General features: G+C 24.7%; 1 protein-coding gene across 1 annotated transcript; it reads left to right on the top strand.

Moving 5' to 3' along the window:
* Positions 1-555: 555 nt before the first annotated feature.
* On the top strand, positions 556-27383 carry LOC145831392 (protein slit-like). Its single transcript, XM_082938645.1, has 33 exons — positions 556-728; positions 1003-1074; positions 1266-1337; positions 3312-3458; positions 4109-4278; positions 5812-5953; positions 6078-6149; positions 6362-6433; positions 6498-6569; positions 7239-7310; positions 7569-7640; positions 8594-8723; positions 8990-9177; positions 9480-9626; positions 11366-11437; positions 11553-11696; positions 13786-14009; positions 14760-14904; positions 15708-15851; positions 17635-17706; positions 17851-18014; positions 18144-18260; positions 19257-19356; positions 19416-19553; positions 20415-20525; positions 21098-21244; positions 23648-23822; positions 23996-24097; positions 24347-24514; positions 24579-24780; positions 24922-25128; positions 26444-26605; positions 26807-27383. Exons 1-33 carry the CDS (start codon positions 574-576, stop codon positions 27157-27159), a joined length of 4530 nt encoding a protein of 1509 aa, XP_082794771.1. The 5' UTR covers positions 556-573; the 3' UTR covers positions 27160-27383.

The following is a 27383-nucleotide window of genomic DNA, read 5'->3' as shown; positions in this document are numbered from 1 at the left end:
CATAAATCAAAAATAAACTCAAATGTACCTATTTGTATGTTTTTACTAACTCATTTTTAGTTAGTTTAGGATTTTTTGAAAAAAAATAACAGCATTTTAAAACTTACAACGTTTTTTTAAGACATTTTATAAAAAACTTTTTGAATAGCTTCAATCTATGTTATACTATTTTTGTAATGTATTTAAAAAAAAATAGCTTTACTACTTTAAACATAATTTTTTTATTATCATAAAGTTGGTTATATAAATAAATTAGGTACTTTTTATCGAGATTTTATTAATTTCATAAACTCAAAGTTTAAAACTATTTAAAGTAGGTTGAGTGTTTTTTTTCTTTATTGGCTTCCCGTCGTGAAATAAATTAATTAAATTTTTTGCTAGTAAAATAAGGAGTGTTTTTATGTTTTTAAAGCAGAACTGTAATTCTAAATTATAATTTAAAACCTAGAGATAGAATTAAACTTTGTGTTTTAATAATAATACTTAAAACTTTTTTCTACAAATTTTAAAATCTATTTTACATTTAACAAATCATTTTCAAAGTAACTTTTTTTTAACAAATAAAACTCTACTATGGAGCACTGCATAATGTTTCTTGTATCAACGCTACTTATAATCATGGCAAAAGGATGTCCAAGCCAATGCAGGTGCCGGGGAAATCAAGTAGATTGCAGTGGTCGGCAACTGACAAGAGTACCTAAGAACCTGCCCACATCAGTACAAGAATTGTAAGCATATGATGAAAACTTTTTTTATAGTTTAGCAACATAAAATAAAAATATATATTGAAAGATGTTTATACTAGATAACACTATTAAACGTTATATTTTACCGATGATGAAATCGAATAAGTATTTTATTTTTATGTTTATTTGTAAACAATAACTTTTACATAGCTTTATATATAAAGTCGACTTTTATTAATTATAAAAGTAAGTTGTTAGTGTGAAAAATTAATATGTTATTGTCTTAATAAAGTTGCTTTTAACTAATCTGTAACAGATTATTACAAAGGAACAACTTAACACAAATATCTGGAAGAGATTTCAATTACCTTACTGAACTTACAAGGCTGTTAGTATGATAAAGTTGTTCATATTAATTTTAAAAATTGATTTTGAAAATTTTGAAATGATAATCTATTTATATTTAAAAGTCAGTATAACTAACTAAACTTCTTAGATTTTTATTGTTTTATTTTTTGAATGGTTGTAAAATTATATTAAAAGTACTTAATCGTAGTATAATGTAACTTTTTTTTAAAGAAACCTAGAGTACAATCATATATCTGTGGTCCATCAGAGAGCATTTGAAAAACTATCTAAACTAGAAAGCTTGTAAGTTTGTTCAAAATGCAATTACTGTACTTTATGAAGTAAACTAAATTCTACCTAGACCTAGAGTTTAAGTTGTAACCTTTTAAACTAATTGTTGCTGTTAGTCATTATTTTCTGCAAATGTTTTTCCGGAAGTTAGGTAATTAAAATGTGATTAAAATGTTTTAGCAATAAACTGTAGCTTAACGTTGTATAGACTTTTTTTACACAGAGATACCTCATTATACTTAGAATGTATTAATTTTATCTAAGCTTAATCAACTTAAACAGCTTTTTACATGTAGACTTTTTAATATTTGAACATTGATATAAGTATAAAAGTTACTTCACATTGAAATTGTAATGATTTTTTATTATTCATGTTTATTAAAAAAAAATTAAGTTAAAGTATCCAAGTTTATTGAAATATTTTTGTAGAAAATTAAACTGTACAACAGTTTTTTTTTACTATAAAAATTAAATCAATATGTAGCTTATATAAGAACAATAAAAATTTTAAAAGTAAAAGTGTCTTTAAATACAAATTATATTAAGTTTAAAAGTAAAAAATTGCCGCTAAAATAGATCTAACAGAACAAGAAAACGACATCGTATACAGATGTTTTTGTCACGATCAAACTGAATTTTTCATAAAATCTATAATATGTTTTAACAACAATCATTTTTTTTGATGACTTTTTCAAGCTGAATGTTAAAAATATTAAAACTTTAAAGCTGTTGTGTTATATTTTTTCGATGGTACAAAAGAGAAACAACTTTGATAAATAAAAAAAAAGTTTGTTTAAACAACTTATAATTTCACATGCGCGTCAACGTTATGTTTGATTGCAAATATTGTTACTTCAGCTTATAAACTAGCTGATGGCTAAACTTCAAGGGACGCGAAAAAACTAAGTTTACAAAATATATTCGAAATTTTTTTTTTTCTATGAAAGATCAAATCGGTTAAAGATTCGACGACGATAAAAAAAAACTTAATTTTTAGGACAGTTTGCTCTTGGTACTTCTGCTTTGTATTGTTTTTAAATTTGTCTTGATCTCGATTAACTTTTATTATAAAACTTAGTTAATCATAAAATTAAAGCTTTTAATAAGATGAAGATTTTACAAAATATAAACCCTGTTATCGCTTCAACTTTCAAATAGTATAATTTTTTCAAGAAATTATCTTTATTTTTTTGAATAAATAACTTGTTTTAAAATTTTAAAATATAAACTTGAAAAGAAAGTTCCATACAGCTACATATAATTTTTATAAGTAAGAAATACTTATACTTTTAGAAAGGTAAATTAAAACAAGTTTTAAGTTTTAAACGCTTACTTAAGCCGAAAAGTTTGATTTTTATTTTTAAATTGTTATAACTGTATTTAAAAAAAAAATACATCAATAAAATTTGCAAAAAAAAACTTAAACTAAGTGTAACAAATATATTTTTGCTTAAAAAAAAATCTTTCTAGATTATATAATACTTATTAGTAAATTCGATTACTTTTCAGAAACCTAAGTTTTGTATTACGTTAAATAAAATTTTGTTAGCATATAAAATAACTGGACGTAGATATAAAGACTGTTTTAAAAGTTATCTTTACGAGATAAACTGGTTGATAAATGCTATAAACATTTATTTAACTACCGTAAAATTTACATTTAAAGCGTCAAAGGGCATAATTACGTATATCAAGCTATACAAAAAGTCAAATTTTTCATACCTATGATAAAATTCATAAGCTTGGTTATTTTTTAGAATTTATTCACAAGCAAAAAATTTCATCGTCATAATAAGGGATTTTATTTCTGAAATCGAGTTTTAATATGCCTAAATTGGTTTATCGCTTAAATAAATTTATAAAGTTTCGTCAATAAAGAACACTTTTTTCTTACACTGTAAGTTGTAGGCAAATGAAAATAAAGAATAAATACTAATAAACATGTCTTATTATAAAATAAAATACTCGTAATAAATTAAAAAACAGAAATCTTGGTCACAACAAAATATCATGTATACAAGACAAAACATTTCAAAACCAGAAAAGTCTTCAAATTTTGACGTTATCAGACAATAATCTGACTTCTATAAATGTAGAAGCCTTCAAGCTTCGAATGCCTATGCTGAGAAGATTGTAAGTTATTGAATTACTGAAAAGTTTTGAATTTATCATCATTCAATTTTAGATACGAAATTTTTGAAAAAGATTTTTACGCTCTGTTAAGTAAAAAGTATATTTATAATTATGCAATGTGCATTTATCAGTTTTAACACTCATCACACAATTTTTTTTATTTCTTATACTTTAAACTTTAGTTACATTGTATTTTAAGCAAAAAATTCAAATTTTGATAGTTATTTTTTACTGATGATTGCGTTTTAAGATATTATTTTATAATTTTTTCAACGTAAATACTGTTGTAAAAGCATAAAGATGTTTAGATATATAAAATAAAAATAAAAAATAAAAAACCGGAATTTTATTTTGCTATAGCTTATGCATATGTTTGTTTAAGTAGATAAAAAAAAAATTTACAGGTTTTGGGCTAATAAAATAGATAATTTTTTATGATCTTACACTTAATCGAGTTAACTAATAAAACTAGTTTTAACTTTAAATGCGTCTAAATTGCTTAATCTTTTTACCCTTTTAATTTTAAGAGAGTTTTTGGACTTTTTTAAAAGATTACTCGTACTCTTAGCATATTATCCTGAAATTTAGTGTATTAAAACGTTATTAAAGAATTATATGAGAGAAATTTATTATTATTGTTTTTATAACAGACGCTTGCACAGTAATCGATTAACTTGTGACTGCCACTTAATATGGCTAAAGTCGTGGCTAGCAAGACCCCAAAATAGAGGCCTAGCTAATTTAGCAACATGTTATCAACCTTTGGATGTGAGAGGACAGTTTTTAAAGGACGTTCCAAGGGCAAAATTTATATGCAACGGTACTTTTAGCTTTCTTTTGTTTTCTTTGTTTAAGTGTAGTAAAGTGAACATTAAATTAGATCAATAAAACGTTGAACTAAAATAAAAGTTGTAAAAGTGTTTGTTTAAGGGTTCTATCGTGTTTTAAAGCACAAAACAAAACTTTTATTTATGAGGTAAACTACTAAATTAAAAAAAAAAAGTTTTGTTACCGCAGCCTTTTTTAAAAAGTTATCAAAAACGTAAAATAACTTGAATTTCATCTTTAATATCTAGTAAGGAAATAAAAGAACAAAATCATATATCTAATAACACTTGAGTTGTAAAACTCTTATAGACAACACAATAAATTATATACTAGCATAAATAATTAAGTTTTAAAAGTATAAGTTCGTATACGCATTAATACAAAAAAACTCGCTGTTCACATAGTTTGCTTAAATAAAAAAACGCAATTCTTAAATTTAGATATACAATTAGTTTCTGAAATTGTTAAGGTTTATATTTCAAAGTTAAAACTTTTACTAGTTTAAAAAAAAGTCTAGCATCAAAAAATTTCAAGTTCGCCTTTTAAACTTTGTAATTTCCAAATCTGAACACATATACTTAAAACTCTATTTTAAAAAGCACTAGACCATATAATTCCAAAAAAGTTTTTATAAAGCATCTTAACTTTTAACAATATTTACCGGAATCTCGGTAGGAAATTAAATTATCGCATTTACTTTAGAAACCATAAAGTTTAATTTACTGCTCGAAGTTGGTGGTCTATACTTTGTTTTCTGAAAAATATTGTAGAACGTGTTAAAAATCTAAGACAGATACAGTCAGCTATAAGTTTAAAGACACAATAAAACTTGATTTAAAAAGTTGTGTATATAAACAAAAAATAATTTTGCATTCAAGTTGTTGAGGAATAAATGTCCAAACATGCATAATCACTTTATTTATTAAACTGTCTTTTTATTTTCAAAATTTAAACAAGTGTTTTTTAACTCGACTTTCTTATACGATTAGTTTGTATTTTATAGTGTTAAAACGCGTAAAAAAAAATATCTATTTAATAATATTGTAATTTTTAAGTACAATTGTTATAGATTTTTTTGAACGGACTTTTTCATAGAGATTTTGAACATAGTTTCCCTGAATAGTTTAAAAAATGATTTTGATAAAACTAAGCGTATAATTTTTTTATTTTCGAAAATGTCTAGTTTACCTTAATCTATCATAAGTAGAAAATAACAAAAAAAACTGACCATGCGTGACAATAATAATGTGGTCCGAATATAAATTACGTTTCGGCGAGAAAAATTGATTCAGTGCTAGGTTTTACGGTTGAACTGGCGCGTGCTTTGTTGCGCTCGTCCCGTGACGCGTACAAATTTCAGCGCAGGTGTCAATTTTGTTTCCCTTTTAAAGAGTCCGCAGATTGATCGTCTTTTTGTTTGTTTAGAAACTTTGTTTTGTTTGGCTCGCCTAAAAATATCGCTAAAAGTTCAAGTAAACAAAAATAAGTTTTAGTGTTTTGTAAAGTACCGAAATGTATTAAACAGAAATAACAAAATCAAAAAAGCTCTCTTGCAAATTGCATTCATGTCCTTCGCGATGCCAGTGTGACGCAATAGGTTCAGTTGACTGCAGAGACCGAAGTTTAAAGCTGCTTCCTCAAATACTTCCGGAAAATTCTGACGAACTGTTTGTCTACAAATTTTTTTTTAAATAGTTTTGTTTTATCTAAAAGCAGAATTTTTTTATTTTGTTAATCTAATCAACAATTGTTCTAAAAAAAGGTATTAAGTAACCTTTAATTTAATTACAGGACTTTTAGCTACAATGACATTAACGTAATTTCCGACTACTCATTTGCTGACTTTTCTCAACTAAAGTTGATGTAAGTTGTGTTCTAAATAAAACAGTCTGTAAAAGACCTAAATAAAAATAACTACAAATAATGTAAGTGATTTTAGACTTAGTAGTAATTAGTAAGTGGTAATAGCTTAATATTATATGCAGAAAAAATATCAGTGTTAACAATCATTTAAAATATATTGTAGTCAAAGAAAGTATAATGTTTAACAACACTAAATTGCATAACGTTTAAAGAAACTTGAACTACAACGGAATACGAATCATTGAACCAGACGCGTTTGAAGGCCTAATTCAACTGCGTGCCTTGTAAGTGTTGTTTTTTGTGTACACTTATATATGTTTTACGAAAGTCATTGCAACTTTGTTTCAGACATCTGCAGCACAACCGTTTATCCGCGGTTGACGTTAGAACTTTTAAACAACTACGAAACCTTGAAGTCTTGTAAGTTTTTTTTTTACAGAGCCACTAGTTTACGTAAATAAATTTTGTTTAGAAGCTAAAGGTAACACTTTTTTATAATGTTATTAACGACTTAGACAACTTAAATACTATAAAAAATCACCTGCACTATTTTGCTATGGTTTTGAAAATTATAAAGTAAGTTTAATTTTATTTATTTACATTCTATTTGATTAGTTTCTAAAATATGAAAAAGTTAAGACTTAACCAAAAAAACACCTTATAAACTTACTTTTAAAGTTACTACTTCTCAGAAACTTAAATTTGTGTTTTTTCTCTTTAACTATGTTGTAAGTAGTAAAGTTGCAAGAAACGTTTTTATATTTAAAACTTTAGCAAAACAAAAATACTTTAACGATGTCAAACAAAGAACTTAATATATTAACTATCATTTATATAATTTTAACCATTTATTTTCAAACTAACACAGTTTGTTTTTGTAAGAATTTTTTTTTCTGTTAGATGTTTTTAAAAAGACTTTTGGAAACTGTACAGTTTTAAAGCATATTTAGTTTAATATTTTATGTTATTTTTCTAGTGTCATACTAAATAAACTTTTTAATTTTTTTTAGTTCAGTAAAACATCTACTGATTTTTTTAACATATGTTTTTAGAATTTTTTATGATTATAAAATAACCTTTTTCCTGCAGATTTTTACAGAACAACGAAATTAAATGTTTAGCTGTCGGAACTTTCGACTCGTTGAAATCTTTAACAACTTTGTATGTTATAGTACAGTTGTAGTGTTTTGATTTTTTAAAAATTTATTTTGTTTGTAATTTAGCAGTAAAATAGAGCATTTTATAATAACTTTTGAAATTAAAAAAAACTTTGATACGTTTTGTTGTGAGCTTTTTAAATTTTTGTTGTAATCTTAAAACAACATATATTTTAGACTTTTAATATAAAATCTAATCAAACTAAAACAGAGTTATTTACAATCTTCCATTGTAACTAAACTAAGACTAAAACATATCCAGATCATTGTACGGAAATCGCATACAATCTTTACCTTATGGCTTGTTTGAACCACTACGTACATTATACAACTTGTAAGTTTTTTAGAAAGTAACTATTTGTTTTATAAAGTCTTTTAAAAAAATGTTGTTGAGTTTTTATTTACATAAGTTTTAACTAAATTTAAATAAAATAAAAAAAAATAGTTTGTGAAATTTTTTTAAAATGGTTATAAAAGTACTTTTAATTTTTTATTTTCAAAACAAAATTAATCGAGTCTTCGTTAAGGATATTTGGTTACACCAACAAGTTGAGTATTAATTCAAAGCAGCTGTTATAAAAAAAAAACTGATGAAAGATTAATTATAACACCATGTTGCGGTCTTAACACACTGTAGTTATACCGATTTTACCCTCTTAAAAATTTATTACTTTACATAACTTTTCATGAGTTAAAAAAGATTTAGATTATCATTAAGTATTACAGTACTTATGTTATTTGAAAAAATTAAATTTTTTTCAAAGCAAATAATATATATCACTATGTAAACTTAGCGACTAGTTATAAAAAATAATTATTGTTGAACATTTTGAAAATAACGACTTAGTATTGTTTTAAATTTGAATATGATAATTTAATTTATATGTGTTTACATTAAACAAGAAAAATAAAAAAAAATAAAGCTTTTTAAACCAAAATCAAGTAACACTATAAGGTAACTTCGACATTTAAATGTTTAAAAACTAGGTAATGACTTATTACAATAAAAAACAATTACTTTTTAAAGTTTTTGAATTAAATTGTTTTTGAACAGATTTATATATATATTTAATTCAAAAAAATTCACTCTACTTATCTTCACAAAAAAATATTACTTACTAAAGCATGTTAGCATTAAAGCAGCGTAACATAAATATTTTTAGAAATTTATTTTTTGTTTAGAGTTAAATAAAACAAGATAACTAAATACAACATTTTAAAGAAGTAAACTAAGCTATAAAAACTATTAAAAAAATAATGAAAAACTTGAGTTGTTTTACATAAAAGATACCTTGCTTCAAATCCTATACAATGTGATTGTAAATCAAAGTGGTTGACTCGATACTTGCGTAAAAATCAAGCAATTGAAAAGTCAGATGTGCGTTGTCATGGGCCTGTATCTGTACAAGGATGGCAGGTAATTAAACAAAATCAATGGTTTTTTTAGTGTGAACCGCTAGAAAATAAAATAAATATATGTTCATTGTATAAAAAGTAAACGATTTTATTTTTGTATTGACTAAAATGTTATATAGAAAATTTAAATGTGTTTATTTTGTGTTCAACAAGCTTTTAGAGTATTCAAAAGTATGATAATAACTTTTTTTACTAAGTTAGTTTTTAGGCACACTTTTAAGCACAAATTATTATAATTTCTAAACGGAAATTATGAAATTCCAAAAGGTCTCAAAACTAAAACGTCGGCAATACCGCACAACTTGCTTAAAAAACAATCCGGAAAGTTTAGTAGAAATAAGCCAGTGTAACGAGCTCAACCAATGCCCCGAAAGCTGCTCATGCGAAGGTACTAAAGTTAGATGCAGCGGCTTGACGTACATCCCTAATGAACTACCAATAAGCACGTCAGAACTGTAAGTCTTTACAATAAAAAAAAACTAAAAGAAAAATTTTCAAAAACATTTTGACAAACAGCTGTTTTTGTTTTGTTTACTTTGTTTTTCGAAACAATATAATCAGATATTTAAACTTTGTTTACAACAACAAGTAGAAGTGAGGACTTACAGTAATTAATATTTTTAAATTTATATGAATAAAAATTATACAAACTATAAATAATAATTATTACACTTTATTATCACGTAAAACTGTATTTAGCTTCACTTTTTTTTTAAATGAATTGTGGCATTTTATAAACAACTAACTTAAAACACAGGGATTTGAGGCTCAACAACATTGAAGCGATCACAAACACAGGTGTTTTCGGAAAATATGCATCTTTAAAAAGTATTGATCTTTCAAATAACCAAATTAAAATAATTGAAGATGGTGCGTTCGAAGGAGCAAAAAATCTTGAAGAACTGTTTGTTTGTGTTTACTATTTTGAAAATTTTTTTTGAGTTTAAAAAATTAGCTAATGTCAGTAAAAAATGTGCACTTCTAAAACAAATTTACGAGTTTTCTTTAGGTAGCACATACATCACCTTTTTTCTAACTTCAATCAGTAAAAAGTAAAATATAAGTTAAGGATTGAGATAAATTAAAACACATATGGTGATATTTAGTTTAATAGAAAAAAAATCACTTTAATACAGCTTAATTTTTTAAATTAAATTACAAGTTAAAAGCAACCTACAGAAGTTTTGATTTTCTAAGTAATTGAAATAATTAGTTCGTCATACTAAGATACTTTTAGAAATGTTTGAAAAAAAAAACATAAGCAAAATTTTTTCCAAGTTGTAATTTTATTTCAGTTGGTCAAAAGTAGATTTTTTTAATTTGTCGACAAATAGAAAGCAGTTGTAACAGTGTTTAGCTTTCTTACTATTAAATTAGTTAAAGCTTTTCAGAACATGTTTGTTATGTAAATTAGTATAAGAACGGAGCTTAGTTTTAACTAAAATCAGTACAGATAAATTAAGTTTATGTATGTTCAAAGAAAAACACTAAACATATGACTTTTAAAAATATTAGACGAAATTAAATTATTAGAATTTATATATGTATATATAATACGCAAACAGAGACTATACTTAAAAATGGTAAATACTCTGCAGAACTAAAACAAAATCGAAAAACAACAAAACTTGCCATTTATGTAGCCTGGAAAAGTATGAAATCGAATAAATTAAAAAAAAGTTATCACTAAATAAAATAAAAGAAAGACATCAATCCTGTCTTCACAACCAAAATATGACTTTTAAAAGAACAAAAAACACTAATCAATAACAAAAAAAGCAACAAAATAATACTAAAAATAAGAACAAACAAAGCAAAACAAAACATAAATTAACTTGTACATAAGTTGTTTTTGAGATTAACTAACTAAAATTATTCAATTTCATTTTAAACGTCATAATGTGATTTTTTGTAAGCCTTTAAAAAAAATTTGCAGTTTGCTTTATACTGTCATTATGAAACGTGAAATACGTTAAAACTTTAGTAAACAATACGAACATTAGTTGTTTTTTTGTATTATAAATAAATAAATATATATATGTATAAACACTTTAAAAATTTAACTTAAGTATTATATACATACATTTGTTTGATTGACTTATAAGTCTTTTAACAGTATACATAAAACAAATTTACGTTTTAACTTTTATAGTATTTAGTACAAATACTTTACTTATATACTTACAATATTTTTTTCTTCGCAAGTATATTAGTATACATTAAAACCGTAAAAAAAAGTTAATTTTTTAAAACCACTTGTTTTAAGGATAAGTAAAAAGTCTTTTTTCTAGTTAATTAGCAATCACAAGACAGTTTTTAATAAAGGACAAAATCATTAAACTTTATTTTTAGTTTAGGTGTATGTAAAAGTATTAGGATTTTAAAGTTAATACATAAAACAGTTATACATATATTATAGCTTAGTACAGATAAAATATGAATTTGAATATTTACATTTAGCAATTACTCTCTTTACTATTTATTCAAAACTGTATAACAACATATAAGAAATGAAATATTTACTTAAGCTAAAAAAAGTCAATACTTAAGATACATTTTGCTGACAAATACTGTTTTAAAAAACTTAAAAATACAACAGACTATATAATAAAGAAACAAGCTAATTTAATTTACGTTTTTCAGAAAATTAAATGACAATCAACTTACCGAAATAAGAGCAACAATGTTTTCGGGACTAGAAAGCTTAATGGTTTTGTAAGTTTTTTGAACTGAAAATAAACATAGATTTCGAATCTTATTTGACCATAATTTTTTTGATAAGTTTAAAGTTTAAAATAATATTTTCCAAAGTTCATTAAATAAAATATAGACAACTGAGAAACAACCGAGTCGGATGTATTGGAAACCATTCATTTTTAGAAATGCGAAACTTACAGCATTTAGATTTATTTTCTAACATGATTAGCACAATAGACCAAGGAAGTTTTAAGTATTTGAATTCGATACAAACACTGTTAGTTTATATTTTATTTATGTAATACTTAAAATCGTTTTTGCCCTTAATAGCTTGAAAAAAGGTCTTGAAAAAAAAGTTAAAAAGTTATTATAAATTTTAATGTATTTTAGACTTGAATACTTTATTCATTTTAGTTATTTTAATATTAAGTTATAACTATCATCAATAACCGAAATGTTTTTCTATACAACACCAGGTACTCGATTTCTTTTTGAGGTCGATTTCTTTATAAATTTTTACAAACTTTATTATTTTCAGTAGTTTAGTTTTAAATCCTTGGATCTTATCAGTACAAAACTTAACAAAACAACTATAACTTCTTTATTAAACTAAATAAAAAAACAGCACAGCTTGTTCATGTGTACAAAATTTGAAATAAATAACCAGTATAAAATATAGAATAAAAATTTTATAAAAGTTAGACTAAAAGTACAATAACCTGTTTTAAAAACTTTAAAAAAATTCCGTTTTTTAAAATAGCTTTAAAAGTTTTAACTGTTAATTTAAAGTTTTTAGTATCTCTACTATACTGATAACTTTATGTCAACTGAAAATGACTCACAATTTCTTTAAGTTTATGGAAAACCAGTTACCAATTCTTTTGTTCGAGACTTTAGAAGATCTTATTTTTTTTTAATTTTATTAAACTTATGTTTAACTGAATACATAAATCTTTAGTCAGTGTTATTAAAATATTGAACGAAGTTAGGTATAGATTTCTAAGATATCTGTGTAAAAAGTTATCAAAAACAGATAAGTAAACTTTATGTACAGTCTGTAACTGTTTAAGCTTGTTTGTTTTTACTGTAAACTAAGGTAGCTACCTCCCAAGAAGACTTTTACAATAAAGGTATTGTTAAATTTATTTTTCTGTTTTAATTTACCACATTTATTTTTTATTTTACTGAAAATTTCAAGCAATTGTTTAGTTTGTATACACAGCTTACCTCTTAAATATTTTCCAAAAAAAAAGATGTTGAATTCTAGATTAATCTAGAAACTTAAGTTTTGGTAGACTACTTCGATTATTTAATAGATACAAAGTAAATAAAAATAACTATCAACAAAAATATTGCTAAAGACCAAAAAACTAAATATTAAGATATATAAAAAAACGGTAACGAATTTATTTATATTAGTTAATTATAAACGCGTGTATGAATTTAGTCTATCATTTTATGCTACCTAGTATTCCTAGTAATAATACCGAGTGAAGCTACTAAATAACAAACTTTTGATAAAAGTAAATAAGTGAATTTTGTAATTACACAATGGTTATTACTACATTTTATTACTGTTTAAAAAAATAAAAAGTTACTCTCAAAATATTTGTAGAATTTCTTTAAATATAATACAACTGTTTTTATTAACAATTTAAAGTTAGTAACTACAAATTTTATTAACATATTTTGTTATTTTATAGCGTAATAAAAAATTGTATTTATATAAATAAACTTTTGTCATAATAGTAGCTAAATATCAGTTTTTGTATACTTAACTAGGAATATTATTTTAGTATTTATAAATAGGAAACCTTTACAAGTTTTATGATTATAGAAATTATATTGTACACAACCTTAATTTATTGAAAAATACAAGCACGTACTAAATTACGCTAACATTAAACAAAAAACAATTAGCTCTAAAGAACATTAGCCACATGTAAATATTTAAACAGCTGAAGTTAATTTAGATTATAAAAAATCAAATAAATTTACATTGTCTGAATAGTTTTAAGATTTTGTTTTGTTTTAAAATTCAAAACTTACAGCTTAATGGTTCCGTATTCAGTTTACGTTTAAGTCGGTAGAAATAAACTCAATAATAACTTCATTACAAAACTCAATTCTCTTTAATTTAGTTTAAAGTCTTTCGTGAAATTATTTTTACATTAGTTAAATTGTTTAACTCATTCCTGAAGACTCAAAATAAAATTAAACTGTGAAAAAATATTGTTAAAAACTTTTAAATGATTTTCACACTTTTTTTTAAATTATACTATCAATATTTATTTTATAAGGCATATTTTACTTTATTATTTTTGATAACCTTTATACTCAAATAACTATAAACTTATTTTCAACAGAAACATCCTATCCAACCAGCTTGTTTGTGACTGTCGAGTCAAATGGCTTCGCAATTACATTCTTCATAACCCTCACATTTCTATAGGAAAACCAAGATGTGCTTTACCGCGAATTCAACGAAATCTTCCTCTTACCGACATTGATCCGTCAGACTTTCGATGCTCTGGATCCGTAGAAAGTTGTACCCCAAAACGTAAATGTCCGTCAAACTGCGTTTGTGAAGGTGTGTTTATCAGTACTAAGTAAACTTTCAGACATGTTTTGGACAAAAGTATTTCATTTAAATTTAACGAAATAAACTTTTAGAAGTTATATACTTTTCCATTTTTTTAAGCTTTGTTCAAAAACATTTAATAAAAGTTTTCATACTTGTTTTATTTTAAAACAAAAGATTAAAAACAGATAAGCATTGTTAGTCCTAAACTTTATAAGTCTGTACTGTATGTTTTTAAAACTATTGATATCTAGTTGCGATAATTAGGTTTTAAAAAGTTTTAATTAATTTTAGTCACAGTATACTAAGGTTTAATAATGAAGTTATTTGATATATCTAAATCATTCTAAAAGTATAAAGCACAATGAACTATGAATTTATAAATCTTTTTTTAAATTCATTAAAAAAAATATATATAACCGGTTTAATTTCTTATTAACTACAATTTTATTCCAACAAAGTTATCACTTATAAAACTTTAGTTTGTCAAAATTATTTATAAAGTTTATGTAATTTACTTAAGCTGGTTGTCTTTTTAATTTGTTTCAATTCGATTACGTTATTACTACAATACGAAAATGTTTTTTTTTCTCATAAAGTTTTTTGTTATAGCATTTTGTCAAAGATTTGACTGAAAATTTACGTTTTTACAAATAAAAAAAACATTTGTTCAAGCAGTATAAATGTTTAGCTGTTTTTTATAATTGACATGCTTAAACTTATTTCAAAAATCTAAAATTTTGTATAACATTTTGATAGGAACTGTAGTAAGATGTCATAGTGCTAGTTATTATGAAATACCCGTCAATGACATACCTGACGACGTAACAGAACTTTATATGGACGGAAACAAAATAAAAGCAATTGGTCAAGAAATAAACAAGTTTACTAAGCTCGAAAAACTGTGAGTATTTTGTGAAAATTTTGTAACCAAAAAGATACTCTAAACGTTTTACATTCGTATATAGTTTGGTTTAAATAAAATATATAGTAATTAGTTAAAAAAATTATTCAATCATAGGTGATACGTTTTTTTAAGTACACGTTTGATTAAATGTTCGTACAAACTAGAATTCAAAGCATAAAAAATTAAAACTACTTTAACTAAAGTTTATTTAATATATTCTGGTTAATACAAGTTTGTTAAAAGCTTGCTTGATGTTGTTTTCAACAAGCTAAATTTTAAAGAATTATTAGCAAATATGTTTTATAGAGTATAAATTAAAACTCATAACTGTAGCTTATTTTAAGTTTGAGCTATGAATTGTAAATCATACAAAGTATAAACAACTAGGTGGCTTTTTTTTTACTTTTTTTTTTCATTAATTTTCAATAAGTTTTATAATAAAAGTTAGGTTTACTTAAACTATTTGATCAATTCCATTAATAAAAAAAATGATTTAATAAAACAAATCGAACATTAAACACTTTTTTTGCTTTACTGCAAAGAGCAAAACATATTTTTTTTAAACTAAATATCTTAAGTACCAGTAACACGACAACAAAACTACTTATTTATTCTTAATATGTAATTAGTATAAAATTTTTAAGGTGACTAAAACAAGTATTTTTTTTTATTTATCAGTTTTTATAGTTTTTTTTTAGTACTAATGCTCTATCCATGGATACGATTTTATTATTTTAAAATTTGTTCAAACAAATATCCTACTATATTACCAGTTTTTAATAGTTCTATACACTTTTAAGGGATTTAAGTGACAACAAAATTACGCGTATCAATAGCATTGCATTTACAAACTTAACTTTGCTAAGTAAATTGATGATTGCTTACAACAAAATACAATGTGTCCATATGATGGCCTTCAAAAACCTTCATTCTCTCGAGACATTGTTAGCCAGTTTATTTACTCTTTTATAAACTTGTAAACTATTCTTGTTTGTTAGTTGTATAAAAGATAACAAAAATCGGCACAATTTCATGTTATAGTATGTTACAATAAATAACAACAAAATAAAACCGTTTTTATTATTTACAATTGTGCTAACTTTCTTTTACGACTTTTAGTTTTTAGCTTTCGTTTGTTTTACTTACAACACTAATTTCATATGTAAGATAAATTATCAAATTAATTCGACTATCGTCAGCAGAGCTGAAAATATTTTGCCATGCGTATTGGAAGGCTATACATAAATGTTATTGTTAAACAAACGTCGATATTTAAAAATGTTATTAAAACCTTTAAAATGTCTTGAAGTTTAGATTTATGACTAAAATTATTCTTTAAATTGTTAATTTAGTTTTTATATCGTAAAGTGTATAAAATAAAAAAAAGTATTAAAGTTATAATAGTATAAAACAAAAAATATTTATTAGTTATCTTCATCGTAAAATACCATATACTTTTGAAGATACAATAAACTAGAGTTCTTTTACAACCACTGTTTAACTATGTCATAATTTTTTTTTATAACATTGTTATAAGTTTTAGTAAGTTTAAAAAAAGTAGTCAAAACTTAAAGAGTGCTAACCAGCTATAAAATACGACATAAAAATAAAAAATGACGTATTTTAAGTGTTTTAAATTCTATCTTGAACACAATAATACAGATATTTCTTTTTAGTTCTTACCTACTAGTTTTTATATCGTCGAATCAGCTGAAAAATGTATAAAATAAAACGTTTTAGTTAAAAAAAATGACTTAATTTATTATGTAATCTCAAAATGCTTACTTTGTTATTTTAGTAAAATTCAATTTCCGTTTTATTAAAAAAAATACTTTTAATACCAAGGTAAGATTGCTTCATGCTTAAATAAACAACAAATACTAGTTATATAAAGTTATAACAGCTTAATTTCATAGTTTAAGGTTTTAAATATAATTTTTTTTTTATTAACAAAACTTTTAAGTACAAAATATTGTTTAAAAAGTTTTCCTAAGTTTTAAATAAGAAAGTTTTGTTTACTACTTTATTTACTATGTTTGAGTTGTACAAAACTCAATCCTTGTGAACTCCTCTATTTTTACTACGGTTTTTTCGATTCTCTTTCAATAAGAACTTCAAAGAAATAAATTTGTATAAATATAGCAGTAAGCTTTCGATATTTGCTCTTAGCTTTTAAAATAAAATAAAACACTTCTTACATTTAAGACACATTTAAATCAAGTTTGACAGTTTGAAAAAGTTTTTTTTTCCTTATTATTACTACTGTTAGTTGTTAAAATTTCCAAAAGCTATTTGAATTAAAAAATTCAAAATTATCTGTCCGCACTTGACTGTTTTGTAATTCTTTTTTGTTTTTAAACTGATCTTAATGTAGGTTAGTTCTCTTGATTGGCATACAATGCATTGACTTTTTTTTGAAGGTAGATAAATATCATTTCTTTAACTTTTATATACTACCCATCAAAGTTTTCTATGCAAATTACGTATGCACTGCACACTTTTAAAGAAACTTTTTAAATTTATAAAATCGACCTTGAAATTTAAATTACTATAAAGTTTCTTAATTCTTTTTTTAGATTTGATCTTAAAGACTTAAAAGTATATAAGAACAAATTATTTGAAAGTCTATTTGTATATAAAATATAAGTAAGTAGCAATAAACAACGTCTTTTACATTGAAGCTGTTAATAATAAAAAATTCATAATGCTATTGTATTTGTATTACAGATCACTACAATCAAATCAAATATCCTCAATTCCTGAAGGAGCTTTTGAACATTTAGAATCACTTAGAAGATTGTTAGTTTTAAAGTTTTACACAAATTTTGACTTATTCGTTTCATATATCTAAAAGTGTAAAGTTTTTAATTACCAAATGCCTACATTAAGCAGCAAAAGCATTTGATGTAAAAAATCTAGACACTAAACTATTTTTTGATACAGAGATCTCGGTGAAAACCCTTGGTATTGTGATTGCAATCTACGGTGGATGCTGCAGTGGATGGAATCTCATCAAGTCGATCCGGGAATTTCCCGTTGCGACGGTCCTAAAACGATGAAAAATCGCCTTTTGACTTCAAACTCTCCGGCTTCTTTTACTTGTAACGGTTAGGAAACAAATTAGTCTTATGTAAATTAGACTTAACAGTATGTTTAAACTTTTTTGCACATATTTAACTGAAATGTAAAAACATGCATAAAATTTATTTTATAGATATTTTAAATGATAAAAACAGGACCGTTAGATCTATCAGTAGCGTCAAAATGCAACCCTTGCCTATCGTCTCCATGTAAGTACGATGCAGTATGTCGTCAGGACGATGCTGAGGTTTACAGCTGTGAATGCAAACCTGGTAATTTATAACTTTACTATAAAAATAGCTTTAAAAAAAAATTGAAAATATTTTTTAGCTATTGTTTGTTTTAAACATTAATGGTCATGTTTATTGAGCTTAAAAGAATCGAAAGCAAGTACTCTAATGAAAAAGTTATTTTTTTGTTATTTTGTTTTAATTGTGACTCAGGGGTAGTATATTTTGTACGCGTGAAATTTTTTTTGAAATAACGAAGTTATACTTATTTGTCTAAAAGTTTAAAAACTGAACTAAGTGTACTTTAGAACTGTTAAACCTTGCATTTTACATAGTTTTTAATATTTGGATAAACTTAAGTATTCTAAATATGAACAATTTTTTTTTAATAGGCACAAAAACAATAAAAGACAAGAAAAGTATTTAAATTTTTTGTAGTTTACTGGTCGAAGTTTGTTTATTAGTTTGAAAACTATAAGTTTTATCAATCATAAAAAAAAACAATAACAATTCAAAGTTTTTTATAAATTCAGATTAAAAAAATTATAACAAAATACTTAGCCTAAAGTTGTTGTATCAATTTTCAGTTAAAGAACTTTCTTTAGATAGCTTAGAATAAGTCTGTTGCCTTGTTTTATCGAATCTTGTTTAAAATTAGGTCTAAGTAAAAACAAGTTAATTTGCACAAATTACTTATTTGTTTTAAATTTAATTTGTTTAAAAAAATAGTTGTTTTGTGAGTTTTTAATTATACCATTTTATATTTTTTACAACACTTAGAAACTTTTAAAGCGTCTTCTAAAAATTAGAAACTGTTAATAGTTCAGAAAAATTTCATACAAAAATTTTTTTTGTTTAGTTGTAATTGCTTAAAAACAGTAATTAAATTTAAAATTTATATATAAAAGTCTCTACCACTCATTTTTTTTAACAAATTAAAACTTTATATGTTCACCTTCACATTAAAGAAAGTAGTTTTGTCAGCTAATGACCTAAACAATAACAAACTTACGATAACAATAACAAACAAAAATATAGGTTTCAAAGGTCGTGACTGCGACTTACCAATTGATCCGTGTATACTTAAGCCTTGTAAAAACGACGCGAGATGCCATGCTTTAAATGAGAAAGTCTTTCAGTTAGTTGTTGTTTTAGTTGAAATATGTTTTTGAAAATTTATCCATTAAAATAAACTAGGTGCTCATGCAAACCGGGATTTCGAGGAGACTTGTGTGAATTGAATGTCGACGATTGTGAGTCAGTGTCTTGTCCTAATGAGCATATGACTTGCATTGACGGTATCAACAGTTACCAGTGCATTTGTGATCAGGGCTGGTAAGCAAAAATTTTTATTAACAAAATCCTATACTTTAAAAGTTTCAAATTTTGTTTCGACTACTTTTTCAAAAACTATAATTTTTTTTTAAAGTTATAAGTTTGATTTTTAAAAAGTTTAATGCAAGTTTTTATATTGTTATACAAAAAACTATAAAGTTTATAAGTTTTTAAATAGTGAGCGAAGTAAAGACAAAAAGTTACTTAACTAGTTTTAAAAAGTTCAAAACATTAGACTATTTTAAATAAGTTTCTTAAATTAAACTTTTGCACAGGAAACGTGAATTTTTGACATAAATCAAAATGACTAACCGTTTAGAAAATAACAAAGCTTAAACTATAAGATACTGTTACAATGATGCAATTTTCCTTAAGTTGATCTCCTAATGTTTACAAACTGTTTGACTCATAAAAGCAATTTGCTGCTTGTAAAGCAATACTTTGTTATTTTAAAGCAGTTCATATTATCTTTAAGTTTTAGATGTATTCATTTGGTAAAAATGAAAAATAAAAAGACTGTTTTGATATGTCAGAAGTTCATTTGTAACTGTTTGTTTACCTATTCATGAACTTAATTCTTCTAGAAGCATTTAAGTTTTCACTGAATATGAGTTTCTAGATATTTAAACATAAGTTTTTAACATTGATAAGCTTTGTGATTTTTTCTTATTTAAGCGCAATTAATCATAAATTGTTACATGATTCAACTATTGTGTTATTATTTTTTTGTTTTATTGCTATAAATAAATCGCTTAAATCATCAAAGTAGAAAGTTTCTAACTTTAATTAAAAAACTGAAATTAAGATATTATGTACAGTAACTTAAAGTTAAGGAAAAAAAGAAACAAAACATATTAACAGGGAAGGTGAAAACTGTGACCGACAAGTAGTCGATTTTTGTTTACTTTACCAACCGTGCGCCAACGGAGGCCGTTGTACAAACATTCTTAGGAATTCATCAAAAAAGTACAAGTAAGCATACACATCGCAACAGTTTTAATAAAAACATGAATGGTTACGTTGTTTATTTTCAAAAGCTGAAATACTATTTTGTAAACTATACAAAACATCCAGTTTAAATATTCTTAAATGCATAGTCGATGGAGAGTGAAACACAATCTAAAAACCAATGATTTATTGAGCTCTTTTATTGTGTAGCTAAGCTGTAGGCGTGTTTCTTTTGACTGTTTTAAACTACTTTCTATTCAAACGACCACCACTTTTTGTAGTGACATTCAAATCAATAAAACTTACTTTATCTAATGAAATATGCATACCACTATTTAAACAAATTGCTTTTAGACGTATTTGATTAGGAAAATGACGATTAAAGTTTTACATAATATTCTTTTAAAACTATAAATTTAAAATTTATGTTTATATTTTTTATAATTTTAAATTTAAACAGTACTGACAAAATAAAAACCACAAAAAAATATTTTAAAATAAATTTTGTTTTAATTAAATAATGCTTATTAGCTATGTGCTAGGAAGCTTAAACCTTCATAAACCTACAAGTATTCAGCTACTTCAATGAAAAACAGGTGTCAATGCAAATCGAACTTTGAAGGTGTTAACTGCACTGACGAGGTGGAAATTTGTAACGGAAACAAATGTCAGATGGATTCTCTTTGTGTTTCTGACCCTTTGTCGATTACAGGATACCGTTGCATATGTGGTTCAAAGTACAAGTAAGTTGTAGAAAAATAAAGCACCTTAAAAGTTAAATTTTTCAGCTTTTGTTGGATTTAGATACTTATTAAGAATTAATAGTATAACTATGTAGTATAAAGTTCTACAATAAATTACAATTATAGTACTTTACTTACATTTTTACTAATTTTAATTAAAAAGTAAAAAACAGTTTGATCTAAATTAATTTAGTTATTAGATAAGTAACGACAGTTTTGAATATGAATTATTTTTGGAAATCAGATAAAGTTTTTATGTTTATCTTAGCAATCAAAGCAGTATGTATTTAGTTTTTGAAAAAGTACGTCAGAGTTGCGACTAAAGTTTTATTTATTAAAAACTAAACTTGAATTCTTTTGAAGTTGTCATCCTCTTTTTTATTTTGACTATCAAGAGGAATCAAGGGGAACAAATTGATTTTTTAAATAAAACTGCACACTCAAATTTAATTTAAACTTCAAAAGTTTTCTTTACATGCCGTGTAGTTTACAGCTTTGATCTGAACTTAAGTTAACTGAAATTTTGTTTTTTTACTCTACAGTAATGACTATGAGCATTCTCAATTTGAATATTTAAATATTTTAAGTAGTATTTTACCTTAGGTTTTTTTCAAAACTTTTTTTCAGTTTTAATAAACTTTAATTTAATATAGTTATTTAAATCAATGATATTTAGAACTTTTATTATGTTAGTTTTAAAATTATAATAACAGTTGAAAACGGTTTTGCAAAGTTATACAAGAAATTCAGCGTAATAACCATTTTTAAAGTATAATGATTCAAACTTATAAGCTTAAAATTTTGGAAGCAGAACAAAAGCGAAACAGGCTATAAGAATATTTTGTCTTTACATTGTTGTTTTATGAGTAATATTTGCACATGAGCTTTTATGAATTTGAAATGAAATTCTTCACAGTTGTTTTGAGTATTGTTACGTCAAAAGTTTTGGCAAGACGTAAAACACGACATAAATATCAAGAAGAAGAAATAAATCTAAAATTAATTTACTTTTGTATTTTTTTGAAGAACTTGTTTTCTTCATCATATAAAGTTGGAAATTGAAAAAATTAATGCACTTTTTGATGAACAAAAGAGTTATATAATAGTTTAGTATGAAGATCTTTTTAAATCTAACTGTTCAAAAAATGATATATAGTTATAACAGAATACAACAGTTTAAAGATTAAAGTAATTAAGTTTATAAACATAAACAATTGTTGACTTTCGCTGTGAAAATTAGTTTTAGGTGTCAACAAATAAGCGCAACTTTTTTAATCTTTGAGCTGAGTTAAAAACTTGTTAAAACAAACAGTTGTGAAACTTTCATAATTTTTAGTTCAAAGCATTTTTCAAACAACTTATATCAACTTTTTTTATTTTAATATCAAGATCATTAGTTATCATTACTTACATTAAGGTAGTGGTTTGAAAACTGTATTTGTTGTAACATTTCCATCAGAATGTTTGATAATTTGCTCGATAAAAAACATGTTTTTCATATGAATACAAACTTTTAAAAGTTCTTGCTTTCTAATAAGTAGATTTTTATATAACGAAACTTATGTTACTAAAACAATTAATCTTTAAATTAGAAAGCCCTTACTTGACATAGTATTAAAGTTTTTCTAGTTTTTCTTCAAAGCGATTATGTATACTTCTAAAAGTTTTAGTTTTGAAACCAACAAACAATTTTTTTCTGATTTTTTTCTAAGTTTATTTTTCTAGTCGTACTTATCTTGATTAACAAACTAGAAAAACGTTAATAGAAACAACGACTGGTTCTAATAAGATAAGGTAAAAATAAAACATTAAGTTTTAAATAAGGTCAATTGAATAATGTTTTTGTTGATACTTAACGAAATCATTTTAGAAATTTCTTTAAGTTAGTACACAGTATTTGACTTACAAGTTAAGAAAAATAGTTTTAGTATAAAATTCTAATGTTGATTTTGTGTTGCTGTAAATATTTAGTGTAATTTTATTTACTAACTTTACCACCTTTTTTAAACTCTAGCTTTAAATTATTTTTAGCCATAAGTTTGAATAATGAATTTTTTAAAACAAATCTGAAACCATAAGTTTTAAACAAATTAATTTTAAATGGTTTTGTTAAGTTTAACAAATCAACTAAAATCGTTAAATGACTTATAAACAAAATGAATATACTAAACATGTTTAAAAAATAAAATAAGTTTTAAGTTTTTTAAAATGTCTTAAAACATTTTTTGCTTTTACTAACTTTAATATGAAAATTATTATTTAATCTCTAACAAAAGTTCTATGAAAAACGGTTTAGTATTAATTGAAATTATTTTTATTTCTCCAACTACAAATTTAAATTTTTAAGCTAAACGATTTCACAAAGGTTTAAAAAAGGAAACTCATATCTTTTAATACTTATAGAGGTCAGTTTTGTGATGAAACAAAGGATACATCGAGAAATATTTTATTGCAAGATGATCCGTGTCTAAACAATGAATGCTTAAATGGAGCGCAGTGTCAGCGTCCATCTATTGAAAAAAATACTGGTCATGAATGCTTGTGTATGCCTGGTTTCACTGGAAAGCAATGTCAAAATGTATTACTTTTTCTTATTAAAAAGTCACAATTTCTTTAGCTTCAATCAAAGAAAATTACTAATTTTTACAAGTTTAGCCACTTAAAAGTAACTTATATCTTTACTATTTTAAATAGTTTGTATTACATAATCATTAATATAGAGTTAATAACAAACTGTTTTGTCTTTTTTAGTTATTCGGGTTGAAGTTTGATGTAAATGGAAGTTATGTAAACATACCTAATAGAAGAATTTCAGATGAAGTTTTGATTACGTTAGAAATATCTACACTTCAAGTAAGTCGGTGTTATGTAACTTTGTAAAAAAAAAAAACACTAAAATAATATCTAAATTGATTATTATGATCTAAAATTTAAGAATAAAAATTCAACACTTAATAAAAACTTTTTATTAAGATTATTCGTTATCTAATTTAAAACTTTAAAAAAATGTTATGAGTTAGTCAATTTTTTTAAGAGCTAGAGTATAAGTATTAAGTTTAAGCTATTGATAAACTGATTTTAAGTTATTTAAAAACTTGTCAGGAAAACGGAATACTGTTTTACTGGGGATCAGATCCGATCTTCGAAAGTAGTCCATTGGTAACAGTTGAATTTTTCTCTGGCCATGTTAAGTTAAAGATGGGGATGCTTGGATCCGACTGGACAACGGTTTACAGTCCAAACCCGATAAATGACGGAAAGTTTCACGAGGTAAATTTCGTTCAAAAATAAAATAAAATTGCTTTGCATCTATTAAATTTAAAACTTTATTAAGGTCAAAATATCTGTGAGTAACAAGAGAATTTCTATTTTGATTGATGATGGTCGTAAGATTACTCGGGAAAACACTGAAAAATTAAGCTCGGTTTCAAACGAACCTAATCAAGTAAAAATTATACAAATCGGAGGCGTAAGTAGCGAAATTATTGAAGAAGGGACAAAGCATTGGTTTTTCAGCAACTCAACAACTTTTAAAGGTTTTTTATATTATTAAATACGTATCATACTAAAAAACCTATGTAAAACTTTATTATATAACTTTATCTGTAAGCTTAAAAACTTATACAAAACTAAATAGACTTTTAGTTTCAACCTTAAAACTATTTTATTACTTTAAGGTTGTCTGAAATCAATCAAGTTCGATAATGAGCAATACAACTTTCGGTCTCTTTCGAACCTAAAAGGTAATTATGAAGATGTAACCCCAGGTTGTTCGAATTATGATTCTGCAAGCCAAAGATACAGTTGTCCTTTAAGTTGTGTTCAAGGATACTGTGTTTTAAATGACAATAATCCAGTTTGCAACTGCAATCCAGGCTATAAAGGTAAATAAAATACTTAGCATATAAGAATCTTTTTGATGAATCTTTAAAAAATTGAATTATGTTATGTGGAAAAATGCTTAAAGTAACTGTTTTTTGTAGATTTGATATTGTTATGACTAAAAAAATATAAACATAGAATGGTAAAAGTATCGTAAACAAACTTTTTGTTTCAGTAATTAAACATTTTTCAAATGTTTTAAACAACTACACGTTTTTTTTAAGCAAAACATATATTTGTTATATTACTTGAAGTTCGTTTAAAATTATAAATACTTGAAATATGTTTTTGAAAGATTTAGATTTATTATAAGTTTACTTACAGTAGTAAACTAACTATGCTATCATTGCTTATACTTTCAAAATAAGTTTGAAATTTTTGATATAAGTCAACTGCTTAAATACTGTTTGAATACATTTTTAAATTAAATACATTTCAATTACTATTCTATTTCAACAAACTTTAGTTGTTAAATTAAACAGGTAAACCTAGCAACAGTAAAAAGGATTTTTTTAAGTAGTTTGAACAAAACTAGAAATTAAATACTAAAATTTAAATCTTGAAATAATCTTGTAAAGATTATTAGTAGAGAATATATAAAAAATGTTTTTACGCTGTATTCTTTTTTATCATTAAACTATTAATAAAACTTTATTTTATCATCTTTAAAAAGTAATGTCTTGCTAAAAACTTGAAAAAAAATTTAGACCTTAAAATCAAATAAAAAACTGTTTTAAAAATTGTATTTGTTAATAAAAACGTCGTTTGTACATAGCTAATATAATTTTTTTTATTTTATTAAACAATATTAAGTTTAAAACTGCTTTGTTATTTTACAAAATTATAAAGGTAATATTTTAGTAATTAAAACAGTAAAACTAGAACTACTTTTACATTAACATTTTTTATAACAGCTTTTTTAAACAGATAGATCTTGTATACGTACTGTTATTCATTAGCTTAAATTTCTTGCCCTTTAAAATTTGAAATTTATATATGAAGTAGTTCCATTTAATAAGTTTTATAATAGAAAAATAAAAAGTTTTACACCTTTTCAAGATAAATTTATGAATCAAAGTTTGATTACTTTATTGTTGTAGCCCATGAGTTTAAGGATTTATAAGATTTTCAATTTACAAAAATATAAGATAAAAACTGTATGTTTCAAAAGTTTAAACTAATCTAAATCATTTTTTTCTAGTATCTAAGTTAAATTAATACAATACTTTTTAAAAGTTTGATGGTGATAAATTTACCATGTTTCTAAGTGCATGAAAAAATTAAATAAATTTTTATTTTATGTGAAAATATTTTTAGGCAAACTTTGTGATGTTCAACAAGAAAAAACATCTGCTCCAGCTCAAAGTTGTCCACTTAAATGTGGACTCGGAAGCTGCTTCATCCCGCGTCGCGGAAGGTTACGGGGCATTGCCAAGTGTCAGTGTCCATTTACTTGGTCTGGTGAAAATTGTCAAACAAGTAAGTTTATTAAACTCATACTTGATATAAAAAGCACGGTTGTTAAAAATAATAAGCGCTGTTTTGTTCTAGATTTTTTTAAAGAATTCTTTTTACATACACAAAAATATGTGATGCATCAGTAAAATACATTTAGTGTCAATAAATAAGTACAATACCATTCAGTAAAGCAGCAACTCTATAAATTCAAAATTAAATTAGGAGTTCGGCGTTGTAAAGGAAGAAAGATAAGAAAATACTTATACATGAAAAAACCTTCTATAAGTCAAAACACGTCAAACAAACTGCATCTTTACACGTCGTTTTCTAACGGTGAAGATTCTTCTTCAACGATCTCTCAAAGGGCATCCAAAAGTTTTTGCAAAAGCGTGCGACCCATCACCAACTATGAGTGTGGAGATGGAAAGTGCCACGTGAAGGGAAGTTGTTCGGGTTGCCAGCCACACCAGGTGAGAGTGAGGAGAGTGAGGTACGTTTGCGAGGATGGAGTCCAGTTCACGTCGCTTGTTAAAAAATCAAAGTCGTGCGCCTGCAAGTGCGAACCTACCGAATAACTTTGGGTTGTTTTTATAAAGATTTTTTTGCGTTTGTTTCATAATTAGTAAGGTCAACATAATTAAGAATTCATTAACTGTACACTTGGTTACTTTTATATAGATAGAAATTTTCAAAAACGTTAATTTTTCCGATTTAGTTGCAAACTTTCGTTTTTATTAACTGCATCACATGTCTTTAAGGTGTTAAACAAATGAAAATTTGGTTTGGAGTATTAAACTTT

The sequence above is a fragment of the Thalia democratica genome, chromosome 3 (assembly GCF_965202585.1).
Source record: "Thalia democratica chromosome 3, ktThaDemo2.hap1.1, whole genome shotgun sequence".
Classification (NCBI taxonomy): domain Eukaryota; kingdom Metazoa; phylum Chordata; class Thaliacea; order Salpida; family Salpidae; genus Thalia; species Thalia democratica.
The sequence above is the reverse complement of the archived record's forward strand: the minus strand, read 5'-3'. Positions and strand labels throughout refer to the sequence as shown.